The following is a 12,062-nucleotide window of genomic DNA, read 5'->3' as shown; positions in this document are numbered from 1 at the left end:
CGGGAAGTTGCCAGTCATCTTTGTGTGTGTGTTGTTGTTGCAATAAAGCCCTTCCGAGAACTAGAAGTCTCCCTGCCTTTTCCTGAGCTATGAGATAGCACAGTCACCATTGCACAGAAACCACAGAAGTCATGGAGAAGAAGGGCTGGATGGGACCTCGAGAGGCCATCTAATCCAATGGTTCTCAACCTTTTTTGTACCAGGACCCATTTGTAAACATTGATGGCCAGCCCTGACCTAGTGCCACTCACTCCTGACCCACTGCTCCTGCCAACAAGCCCCAGCCCCACAATGTGTGCAGCATGGGGGGCCCCCAGCAGCCCCTTGCAGGCTAGCACTCTGCCAGCCCCAAGGGGAAAAGCCAGAGGTCCCCACATTTTTTTCCTTTCAAGGAGAATCCATTTTTAAAGTTTGTTGATCTATTTTTAAAGTTTGCTCACAACCCTTTCATATATTCTTGCGAACCACTTTTGGTTCATGACCCACAGGTTGAGGAATGCTGCTCCCATGAACCACGCGTGCCCCCGGAGGCTGAAAAGGCACCGCAAGTGCCCATAGGCAGCAGTGGCAGTGGCATAGTGGCGGCGGCGAGCAGGGAGCTCCCCCAGGCAGCCATGGCGGTGTTGGCAGTGGCAGGGGGTCAACCACCTGCAGATGCCACTGGCAGCATCAGCCGTTGTGATCAGTGACCGCCCGCAGATGCCACCGGTAGTGTTGGCAACATAGGGTGGGGTGGTGGGGAGTGGCGAGCGGCGACCACCCGCAGGCACCACTGGTAGCATCAACAGCGCTTCTCTCAGGGGGTGCACTGCCAATCTCAGGGGGTGCACGTGCACATGCGTCCACCCCCTACACTTTGCCAATGGCTGATCTAGTCCAACCCCCTGCCTAAGCAGGATGCTGGGCCTCTGTCAGCCCACTGACACACCAATAGTCTAGGCCCTTCTGTGAGGCATCTTCAGTGTCCTTTCCCCCACTTCATCCGCCCCCATGCCTCACAGCTTAAGCAGCAACATAAAGCCAAACACTAACACAATTAGTTGCTGCTGGGGTGCCTATTCTCTAAGCTGTCCTCCAGGCTTCTTCTCAGCTCTGCTGGCATCTCCCGGCTTGGGCCCTCCAGCCTCTGGTACTGCTTCTCAGCTTTCTTCACCGAGAGCACCTTCAATTTGCACAAGCACTGTCAGGCTCCCTTTATCTGCAATGCTTTACAGAGCTCTCAGCAATGAACTCCCTCCTCTAGCTCTGCCCAGGTCAAACCAGCCCCTGCCTCAAACGCAGGGGTTATATAGTCCCTGGCTCATCCTCCTTCTGAGCTGAGGCCACCACAGCAGGTCCTTATCTAATTAGCTGCCAGCTGTTTATTATCTGGGGCTCTTCAACTTTCTGCCTGTACTCTCAGTAACAGGGCTTAGCCCCTGTTACAGCTGGGATGTGCCCAGAGCCATTGTAAGTCCACTATGCTGCCTTGTTCCCAGGGTTTAGAACAGGGGTAAGCAACATTTTTGGAAAGAGTCAGGTTGGTATGTTTTTGGGCAGTGCCAAAAACACCTGCAAACTCGGCCTGTAAGATGCTGGCGTGCCAGGGGTGGATGGCAGAGAAGCCACGAGGGACCCGATCCTTGTTGTGGCAGTGCAGGCCCAGCCCCTTCCCTGTCTGCCCTGAGTGCATGTGCCAAGCAACGTACCACACTCTGGCACCCATGCCAAGGGTTGCCTGCCTCTGGTTTAAAGTGTGCAGAGTGGGAGTCAGTGAACAGGGCACGTTTCAGGGTGGCAGCCCAGGCTGTGGTCCTGAGGCAAGGTAGGATTGCCCTGAGAGGCTGGAAAGGTAGGGGCTTGATTTGGAGTGCAACAAAACCAATGCCTTTGTCCCACATGTGTCACATGAGAATCACAGAGAGCTGCTTTCTTCCAACATCAAACAAGGGGCTCTGCCACAATCAGACTTGGGGAAAAAAAGAGTTCTTGGGCAGAATTAAGAAATATTCAGAAGCAGGAAGTTGCAGTTGAAGAAGACATCATGGACAGGATCCTATATTTGAATTATTGAAATGGAGCAGCTTAGTGTCTGTACAAGAACACTTGGAGGCGAGCGGCACCACTGGAGAGAATGAAATCCATCTAGGACCACAACGACAATATAACTAGGCTTCATGCCCCAGCTCCTCAACTGGCTCCTGTGGGAAGAGGCACCCACGATTGTCTGACTGCTCAGGTAAGACTTACCATTTATAAAGTTAGGGGCGCTCATTTCCATGAAAGGGACTCGATTGAAAATGGCATCCCGCTTACACTTCTCCACATCCCCATCATTGTAGATCATGTCCACAATCTCGCTGATCCAGGTTGTGCCTAAAATGCAGAGAACCCATTGGCAGTCAAGTGCGTTCTGCCTCCTACCATGTGTCACTGGCCATACAAAGCTAAACTCCCCCTATTTCCCTTCCCTGAAAGCCCCGTGTCCAGCTAAACTTGCCTGATTTGGGGTAGGTGGAAATGAGAAGGTCGTCTGGCCTGGCTTGGAAGGCCTCCACCTGGCCCCACTTCTCCACAAAGCACCAGTAGAGGGGAATGCCATGGATGCTCTCTAATTCCCTCCTTGGCATGTGTTCCTCTTCCATCTTGGGATGCCTAAGCTGAGAAGAGAGAGAGGAAAAGATTACAATGGTCTTTACTACTTAAATAATCACTGAATAAAGCACAGAATCAAAGAAAATGAAGATGGGAAGGGACCTCAGGAGGTCATCTAGTCCAACCCTCTGCTCAAAACAGGACCATCCCCAACTAGATCATCCCAGCCAAGGTTTTGTCTGCCCAGGTCTTAAAAACCTCCAGGGATGGAGATTCCACAACCTTGCTGCGTTCCAGCGCTTTACGACGCCTTTTCTTCTCCCCTGCCTGTCCTTCCTGAACAGTTTCATGACAGTACTCCCATCATGTGAGCTATCCTATCAAAACACAGTGTTACACCTCATGGGAACATGATATTTAGTTGTTGAGGGGTGGAAAAAATGGTACTGATTTCCATAGTGTCTCTCCCAGGAATGGATACATCTTTCTTCCCTTTCCCCTCTCTTCCTGCCAAAATAATTGATGTCGGAGACTTCCGCTTGGAAGTGCTTCTGTGGAGTTCAGCTGAGAACCCAGAACATTGTTACTGGTTCTCTGCCATAATCCTAACAACTTGCTAAAACCACACACACATTCATGTGTCTAGAAAGGAGAAATTAGAAGATCCAACCTGTTTCCCTGCTGCCAGTGGTGACACGTAGGGGGTGCATGGGGAACTCCCCCTCCCCCAGTCGGTGAGATTGGCTGCAGGGGACCCACCCCCCAGGTCAACGTGATCAGCTGCGGGGAGCACCCACCACAGTCAGGAAGATTGGCCGTGGGGGAAACCCCTGCGGTTGCTGGCTGTTAACTGGGGGGGCACGTGCCCCCCCTGACTAGGGAGGAATCAGTCGCCCATGCTGCCCCGCCCAACCTGAAATACCCATCAGTCTTTGTTGCCTCCCAGAAAAGATACTGTTCTATAGATCAGCAGTTTTCAACCTTTTTTCGCTTGCAAAGCCCTAAAAAATTTTGAATGGAGTTGCAGACCCCTTTGAATTGTAAGTGTGGGTATTCACATACTTTTGATTGATCATATTCATCTTTCGCGGGCCCCTTACACCAGAGGTGGGCAAAACAGGGCCTGCCAAGCAATTTCATCCGGCCGACAGGCGCCCACCAATTAATTGTACCCTATCCTCCCCAGCCCACATGCCTCGCTCCCACGCTCATGGTTGGGAGGGCCCCAGCCCCAGCCAGCACACACTGCTTCTGGGTGGGCCCACTACTGCCACTGTTGCAGCTACCAGGGGAACATCTTGACTTCTCTAGGCTCCAGCATCTGCTCCCATCCCTGCTGCAGCACTCGCTGCTCCAGGCAGCAGATAGAGAAGCAGCACTGAGCGAGGCAGAAGGAGCTGCAGCTGGGCAGCAGGAGCACAGAGCTTGGGTAGGCAGGGTGTGGGTATGAGTGTGTGGGGAGGGAGGGAGGGAGGGTGGGAGGTGTGGGGACCCCCTCCCATGGTGCACAGCCCCCACTGCTGGTGCTTGTGGCCCGTGCATGTGCAGCCACCTTGGAAGGCACAGCTTCAACCAGTTCTGGGAGCTGCACATGGCAGCAAGAAGTGGAGCCAGGTTCCAGTCTATCACGTGGGACTCCCTGCAACTCATGTGCAGCTTCTGGGGGAAAGCCCCATGTGATGGAGCCAGCAGCCTGTCCCTCCTCCTTGCCTCCACGTGCACTGCCAGGACTCTGCCGGGAAGCAGGGGGTGGTGCTCCTCGCCACTTCCTGCAGAGTCCCAGGAGGTGTATGTGGCAGCAGAAGCAGACGGCGGGCCCTCAGGGCACTCAAACCCCACACACCCACATCCCACCCCCACAACCCCACCACATATGCACACACCCCACAACATACCCTACACCCCCACACACACAGCCACACCCCCTCACAAACCCCACAGCACATACACACACCCTTCCCACACCCCATCATACATACACACCCCAACCACACCCCATACACAACACACGAGAGTAAGACTTTATTTTAGCTATTATGCAATCATCTCTATATATGCTATGCAAACACAGATAAATCAGGACAAAAATATTTTTTGAAATGCAGTTAAAATACGTTATAGTAGATGTTTGATTTTAGTATATGATTTGGATTTTTTCTGGTTCCAAGATGGCAACCCCCTGCTCCCAATAGGAGTACTTCCACGGGCCAAGGGAGGGACTTCTGGTCCCAAGATGGAAGCCAGGGAGTTGGGCACCTGCTATGGGGCAGGGCTACCCTTGCAGCCCTCGACAGCTCACCAAAACACATTAAGTGGCCCTCCAATTGAAATAATTGCCCACCCCTGTCTTAAAGACATAGTCTGCAGAATCCCAAAACTCCACAGACCACAAGTTGAAAACCACTGGTATAGATCCCTGTTTTCATATCTTATTTATTAGAGCACAAAGACAGGCCTTTTGGTTAAGCTTCAAGCTCAAGACTTGAGAGACCTTGGTTCAATTTCCTTATCTGCCACAGTCTTCTTTGACCTTGGGCAAGTCACTTAGGGCCTGAATACACCGGCTGCTGACAGACGTGAAAAAAAATCCATCCATTTACCAGAAGAGGATGTGCATCAGTTTGACCCAGTTCACCCTACATCTGAATAGATTACATGCTTCAGCAGGGCTTTTTGGTGCCTTTATCTAATAGTAGACATTGGGTGAGCCAGGTCAGATTAATGTGATGCCTCTTTTGGGCATGGGCTGTGCTTGACACAGGGACACACTGAGCTGAAAGTGAAGCTCTGGGGTTTGGTTTGGTTTTTTCCACGTTTGTACACAGCCATGATGTGCTTACACTGGTGTATTTTACAGAATTGCTGAGTGCCCCAGGCAGCAACAGCGCATGGGACAGCATCACTGGCTATGCTGCTGGCAGCACAGCTGGCCAAGCAGTCCAGCTATTACTACTTTTGTACTCTTCTCTCAAGGTCAGCATTCAGGACTGGTGCCCTGGTGCCACCACCCTTGTTACTCCGTGGGCAATTTACATTGACTTTATACACTAATATAAATTCTACCAGGATAGACACCAGCTATTCCAGGGGAGCAGCCTAAAATAGCTGATATTACAGCATCTTGTCAGCAAGTAGTAGGCAATAGGTTCACCTGCTCACCTATAGCAAATGACTATTCCTGGGGTAAGCTGCAGATAAACAACCCTTACCCTTGTGTGGGGTGGTTATACCCCTGATTTTCTCAGGATAATTCTACACCAGATTCAAGCAAGTTATACCATGGTGGGGCTGTATGTTGTGTGTCCACTCCATGTTTGCATCAGTGTAAAGATCGATTACATTAGTATAAACATGTTGGGTGTCCAAGCACCCCGTCTCCCTGCACTGCCATTCTCCATCTAAAATGGAGCACTTTTCAACCTCTATAGGGAGCTCTGAGAGTTAAAGCTTAATAGGTATCTAGTGCAACAGTAAAGGGGCAACAGAAGTACTTAGAAGAAAATATTAAGGAAATTTTTTAAAAGAAAGACTGCTCCAGGGTACATCAGATTGTCAGATTTCTGTGAGCTTCCCCCGAGCCTGGTGTGTAGGTGGAGTAGGATACTTCTGGGATTGGAATAAGTGATCTGATTGTTATCAAACATGTTAACTCTATGGCTCTGGAGAGTGAAATAAGTGCATTTTATTATGCAGCAAACAACTCTTTTGCAGTGAGTAATACAAACCATGTGGGTTATGATGTACTAGAAATGAATCCCTTGAACAGGAGATGGGGTTTTAGAAAGGGAAGCCCTACAATCTGCTGACTCTGAAACTCACGCTAAGCTTGGGCCTACTCACAAAAGTTAAAATGCAGAATAATAATGCTAACTGCATATTGCAAAAGGATATGAGTTCATGGCTAGGCCATCTAAGAAGGAATAATGAAGTATCTCTTCCAGGTTATCTCACTATATTCAGAATGATTTCAAGCAGACTCTTAGTTGTCTGGTGTGTAACCATATGAAATGTCTATCCTTGATTAATTAGTATGGTAAATATTTCTTTTGCGACTAACTCGTGTTTATGTGCAGGAAGAGACATTCTTCATATGTAATAGATGTCTCCTCCTCATTTAGTATGTTTTTCCTGGCTGTTAATCAGTTTCTTGATATGTTTCAAACTAGATAACCTCTTGTTACCAAAGAAGGTAACTCATTCAAATTCAAAATTTCTGATAACCAGTAATGAGCAGGTTTTGCTTGTCAATTACTGCTTGGGACTCTTTCTTGATTTACACAACTAAATGCTTTGAAGATGCTAAACTAAGGGTATAAAAAGGCAGTAAAACAGCAAACCGCACATGCTTCAAGAGTGAGAAATCTCTCTGACACCAGTTGCTGATGTGCCCAACTTACTTGAGAAGTTGAAGAGAAACAGACCACCTCTTCGTCGCCTGTTTGGTGAGAAATCATCACCTTATAGCTAATTACTGGACTTTAATTTGGTTTGGGCTCACTTGACTTGATTTTAAATACTTGTAGTAAATAAAGCCTTTCTGTCATTCATTGAACGAGGTGTCGTGTCAATCCCTGGGCTAGTCCAGAATCCGAGGTTTTTATTGCTAACACAATCTCACAGCTGTGATTTCGGTGAAGCTTGAATGAGCATTGTGCCGGTAAAACACTTTGTTTTCTTCTGTGAAATCAGTGACAGACTGCTTGTTCCCACTCTGATCTGTTGATCTGTTTTTCACATCATTTCTCTTATGTGTAAGGTAGGCAGAGACCAGTCTTCTAAACCCCAAACTTCCACCAGATTTTTAAGCTAGCTTTCAGTGGTGCATGATTTCCCCATACACAGATAGTGCCCCTGAAAGAGGGCTAACCACAATCACATTCTGTCTCTATCAACAGCTAATGAGGAGCTATGTTCATTCCTCTTTATGATCCATATGTTCATAAGTAACACACTGCTTATGCAGACACTAAACCATACCTTACACTGAACAACCAATCATCAGTTACTTATTGACCATCTCAATAAGCTGTGTGAATAGCTATGAGTTATGAATATTTTTGTCCTCCTTGAATAAGTTAAAGTGACCAACCTGCAGTACACATGCCACAGGCAGCCTCTGTATATGGCACACAGTAGATGATGGGGGAGACAAGCAGCACAGCAGCAGATAAGGCATGGAGCAGAAAGCAGATCAGCAGATCAGGTGGGAAACACAGGGCATGAAGCCGAAAGCACAGTAGCAGATTAAAAGGGGAGCACAGGGCAGCAAGCAGAAAGCAGAGCAGCAGACTGGGTGGAGAAAGGGGCTTAGTGACCTTTGAAAAGGATGTGGGCCTAATTTGTGGCATGCCTGCCAGAAAATTTAGCCCCCACTGGAATAAAGATTAAGATGAGGAAGATATAATTAGGAATTTAAGCAAAAGTTTCTCGAGCGGGAAACAAAAAGGACTCCCAGTGTAGAGGAAAGAAGGAACCCAGGCAGGGAGGCGGGAGAGTCACCCAAGAAACTACCAGGCTTGCTGGCTGCTGGGAACACAGACCACGCCAAGAAGATACTTCAAGTTAGAGAGTAGCAGAGAAGTATTTCTGGTTTTGCTTCATAGCCCTGTCTCCAAACCTAATAGTCCTTTTGTTCCTGTGTCTCTGTCTTATGTAATAGCCCTGTGTTGGCTTTTCACCTTGTAGCTTGTCTGGTGGTAAGGGTGAGTTCAGGGTGGCTGGCTGCCACAGGTATTCTGTTTCCATGAGAACTGCAGACCTACGGCATTTTGCAATCCCAGAGACCCTCTCAAAGCTGGAGAGTCCCTTCTCCACCAACCTGTAAGGTCTGGTCAAACAGGTTAGACTAAAATTTGCTAGGGGAGAGGAGTCTCCCAGGTCTGAGATCTGCTCAGATCTGCAGGAATATGTAAAAGGGCAAAGGGGAGAGATTCTGGGGCTCTGGGGTCACCCTTAAGGCTAGGCCAAGGCAGAATGTCATGCTGACAAAAATACCTTTGAAAGGGATGGTTTTCATTTTCTGCCTTCAGGTTTGTTCCTGGGAGGGAATATGGAGGAGCTGGAGCTATCTGAAACTGATAAATTCAACGACGTTCCTACCCTTTACACCCCACATTTCTGCCCCATATAAAACCCAAGACTCGTTTTTAGCCTGGAAAACTTTAAAAGCACAATCCAATGAGCACCAAGTCAATGGGATTCTTTGTTTTGCTTTTGGCAGGCGTTGAATCAGGCGCTAATTTTGGATAAATCAAATTACCATTTGGAGTTCCACAAATATTGAAGGGCTGCCTCAGTTGCTGTTCCCACTCTGCATGACATGTGGGAAAATGGATTCCTCTCTCCAGAATGGGGCATGGTCAGCCCTGAATATATGAAAGCTGGTCTATTTACATAGCATTATAGGTGAGCTCACTTCTTTTTGTCTCTTCCCTTCCCTTGTATCTTCCCTTCAGCTTGTATCTGCTCCAAACAGCAGGCCTGCCTTTGAGCTCCAATGCCCATACTCGGAAAGTCTTTACAGATCCCTGAGAAAATGTTTGAGTGTTTAACTTGCTCCTGCTAGAGAACATTCCTCAGCTTCAACTATCTGCCATAAAAAGCCAAGTTATCATGTCTCTTTAATTGCACGCTCTTGACATAAGAAATGCTGAGTCATGTGACCTTGGTTAAAAGAGGTGAATAACATATTCCAGTAAAATATATTACCCACAGAAATCTTTATTGCCATGAACAACTGGTGCCTCCCGAGACTGGAGTGGGGCACCATGGCAGTGAGCAAGGACTGCCTGCAGCCACCAGCAGCAGTGTTGGCAGTTGGGGTGGCAAGTGGGGACTGCCCGCAGCCGCCACCAGCCATGTCCGTGGCAAGGGGGTGGTGGGTGCGGGCAGTGACCACCCGCAGAAGCCAGCAGCGGCGGCCAATCTCGGGGGGAGGGGGCATGTGCCCCCCCCACCCCACCCCCGTGTCCTCCTATGCGTCTCCTATGCTTATTGGAATGGATTTGCTCACTCTCACTGATAGTTTGAGCCTCTTTGGGGTTTGCTGAGGTCATGTTTTTAAGCTTTTCTGCACCTTGAAGAGTAGAAGCACGTTTTTTAAAAGGACAGGTGGGATTTTCATAAAATAGCTTGCACTGCATTTTTATACCGCTCCTGGTAGAAGAACCAGAGTTAGCTATGCTGTAGTAGGCCCTGAGAAAATTTTAAAAGCTAGTTTTTCAATTGGGCGCCTTTCCTAGGTACTTATGACTTACAGCCACACTTTTCCTTTGCACCCGTGGAAAGAAGGACCAGGCCATAGCCCTTCGACCTGGAATATCTACAGTAGTGAGGTATTAAATAAGAGCTGGGGTGAGAGTGGTCTTGAGAAAGCAAAGAAGATTTCTGGGCAGAAGAGGCGAGTGTTGATAAGGGCAGGTTGCAAATCAGACCAGGCTTCCCTGCACAGAGACCGTGATTTGCCTCAGGCTGCACGTCACTAAGCACAGCACACTGCGAAAGGGCTCAAGCAGGGTGTGCAGGATACAGGGTGCCCCTGCTCCCAAGGCAAGCAAAACCAGTGCTCAGAAAACCAGCCCGCGCACCCACCATATAATACCTGGATGTGGGGTGACTGCAGAGGCTTTGCTTCGGGGAGACTTCTGCTCCTTATGTCCCAGCGTTGTTTCTAAACTTCCCAGACTTGTCTCTGATCAGATTTTGGTGCAGGAAGATTGTATCAGTGCTTCCTTTTTTACTTCTTTGCTGAGGGAGGGTCAGAGTAGACTGGATTTAAAGAGACAGCAGCTAAATAAGCCAGGCACTGACATTCCCTGGACTTTGTCACCCCACTCACCTGCAGCATGCAAACAGTCTCTCTTGAGCAAACTCCAGCATGGTCCTGTGCAGCTGTTGGGTTTCTCTAAGGCTAGAAATAGACACCACCAAATGAAGTGGATCAGCTGTACCTGGACACATCCTGGCACAGCTGATTCACTTTGTGGAGCGAAACACACATCCCACCCATTGATCTTGTGGGTTAGTGGACGATATGTTCCCCTCTTCCAGATATGTGCCCCTGGCAATCTCTGGGGCATGTCTCTAGAAGTCGAGCAAGGCTTTCCCCATTCCCCAAGATGCCCCCCTCAGCAATCTCCCAGCAGTCTCTAGATGCTGGGGATGCATCTCTGAAAGTGGGGAAAGGCTTTCCCTGCTTTTAAAGATATGCCCCAAGCATTGGTGATGCATAGGGGGTGCACGCAGGTGCACATGCACCCCCTGAGTGTGGCAGTGCACCCCCTACAAAAAGGCACCGCCAACACTGCCAGCAGCGCCTGTGAGTGGTCGCTGCTCACTGCCCTCCGCTACTGATACCACCAGCGGCGTCTGCAGGTGGTCTGCAATTGCCACTGGCTGCTGCTGTCAGCAGGTGGTTGCTGACCACTGGTCAGCGCTCGCCACCCCGCTGCCAACAGCGCCACGGCTGCCTGAGGGAGCTCCACACTTACCACTGCCACACTCCCGGCACCGCCAGTGCCACCGCCACCTGCTGGAGCTCGCCACGACCCCCCAGCCGCCAGCGGCACATGGCATTCATGTGCCCCAGAGATTGTCAGGAGTGCATCTCTGGAAGCAAGAAACCTCAGCTTTCCCCACTTCCAGAAATCACACCCTGGAGTACCTTTAAGCGTGTCCCTGGAAGTCAGGGAAGCCAGAAAGGTGCCCCTGAGGTTTGAGGGGAGCAATTCCGCATGGAAATTCCAGGGGAGTGCAGGACCAAGCCTCTCCAGCCCCAAATAAGCCTGCCTGCAGTGGTTGGAGAGTGTAAGTGGCTCTGGGCTGCCTGCACTCTCCGACTATAAAGCAAACAGACGTCTGCTGTAATAAAGTGATGTGAATTATTGCTATCTTTGGTCACGACCACATTGAAGTGTGAAGAAGGGTATGGATGTCCATTTGCTTCTGCTTTATGCATCCATAGAAAATTTTATGGTGGCACAAAGGCAACAAAAGCTTACCCTTAGCTGTCCTGGGGCCCAGCAGCACAAGAGCATGGGTACAGTTCTGTAATGAAAGCTTGGACTTGGTGTTCTCATGGTCCTTTTGGGGGTTTAAAACCGATGAAAGCATAAGCTTGTCTGCACTGCCTAAGCAAATCACAAGCAACGCATGACTAGAGACAGAGAGGAGCAGTGGTTTCAGTGGCAGGGCAGGGTACCAGGCTTCCCCTGTTAAGAACCTCAAAGCCATGCCTGTACTAAGGGGAAAGCAAAGTACCTTCACCCTTAGGGGTGTCAGCATCCAGGAGCGGGTGATTGCAGTACACGTGGAGATGCCTAAGCTAGCTTTAAACTAGGTAGTGCAGGCCATGATGAGTGTGGGGCCCAGCCAACAAGCAAGTGCCCCTTGAAGGGAAGTCCTCTATCCCCAAACTGGGACAAAGGGAGCTTACTTTGTCAGGCGGGGCCCTAGAATAAAGATCAGGCTAAATGTAAATTTAACCAGCA

General features: G+C 49.3%; 1 protein-coding gene across 1 annotated transcript in view; it reads right to left on the bottom strand.

Moving 5' to 3' along the window:
* LOC102374654 (sulfotransferase 1 family member D1-like) overlaps positions 1 to 10,483 on the bottom strand; it is a 41,402-nt gene extending 30,919 nt beyond the window's left edge. The window contains exons 1-4 of the mRNA XM_025208749.1: positions 10,412 to 10,483; positions 10,175 to 10,320; positions 2,480 to 2,639; positions 2,230 to 2,355 (exon numbers count right to left, since the gene is read on the bottom strand). Coding sequence (XP_025064534.1) covers positions 2,230 to 2,355; positions 2,480 to 2,624 — 271 coding nt within the window. The 5' untranslated portion in view covers positions 2,625 to 2,639; positions 10,175 to 10,320; positions 10,412 to 10,483. The remainder of the gene's footprint in view (positions 1 to 2,229; positions 2,356 to 2,479; positions 2,640 to 10,174; positions 10,321 to 10,411) is intronic.
* Positions 10,484 to 12,062: the final 1,579 nt, after the last annotated feature.

Source organism: Alligator sinensis, unplaced genomic scaffold (genome assembly GCF_000455745.1).
Source record: "Alligator sinensis unplaced genomic scaffold, ASM45574v1 scaffold320_1, whole genome shotgun sequence".
NCBI classification, from domain to species: domain Eukaryota; kingdom Metazoa; phylum Chordata; order Crocodylia; family Alligatoridae; genus Alligator; species Alligator sinensis.
The sequence above is the reverse complement of the archived record's forward strand: the minus strand, read 5'-3'. Positions and strand labels throughout refer to the sequence as shown.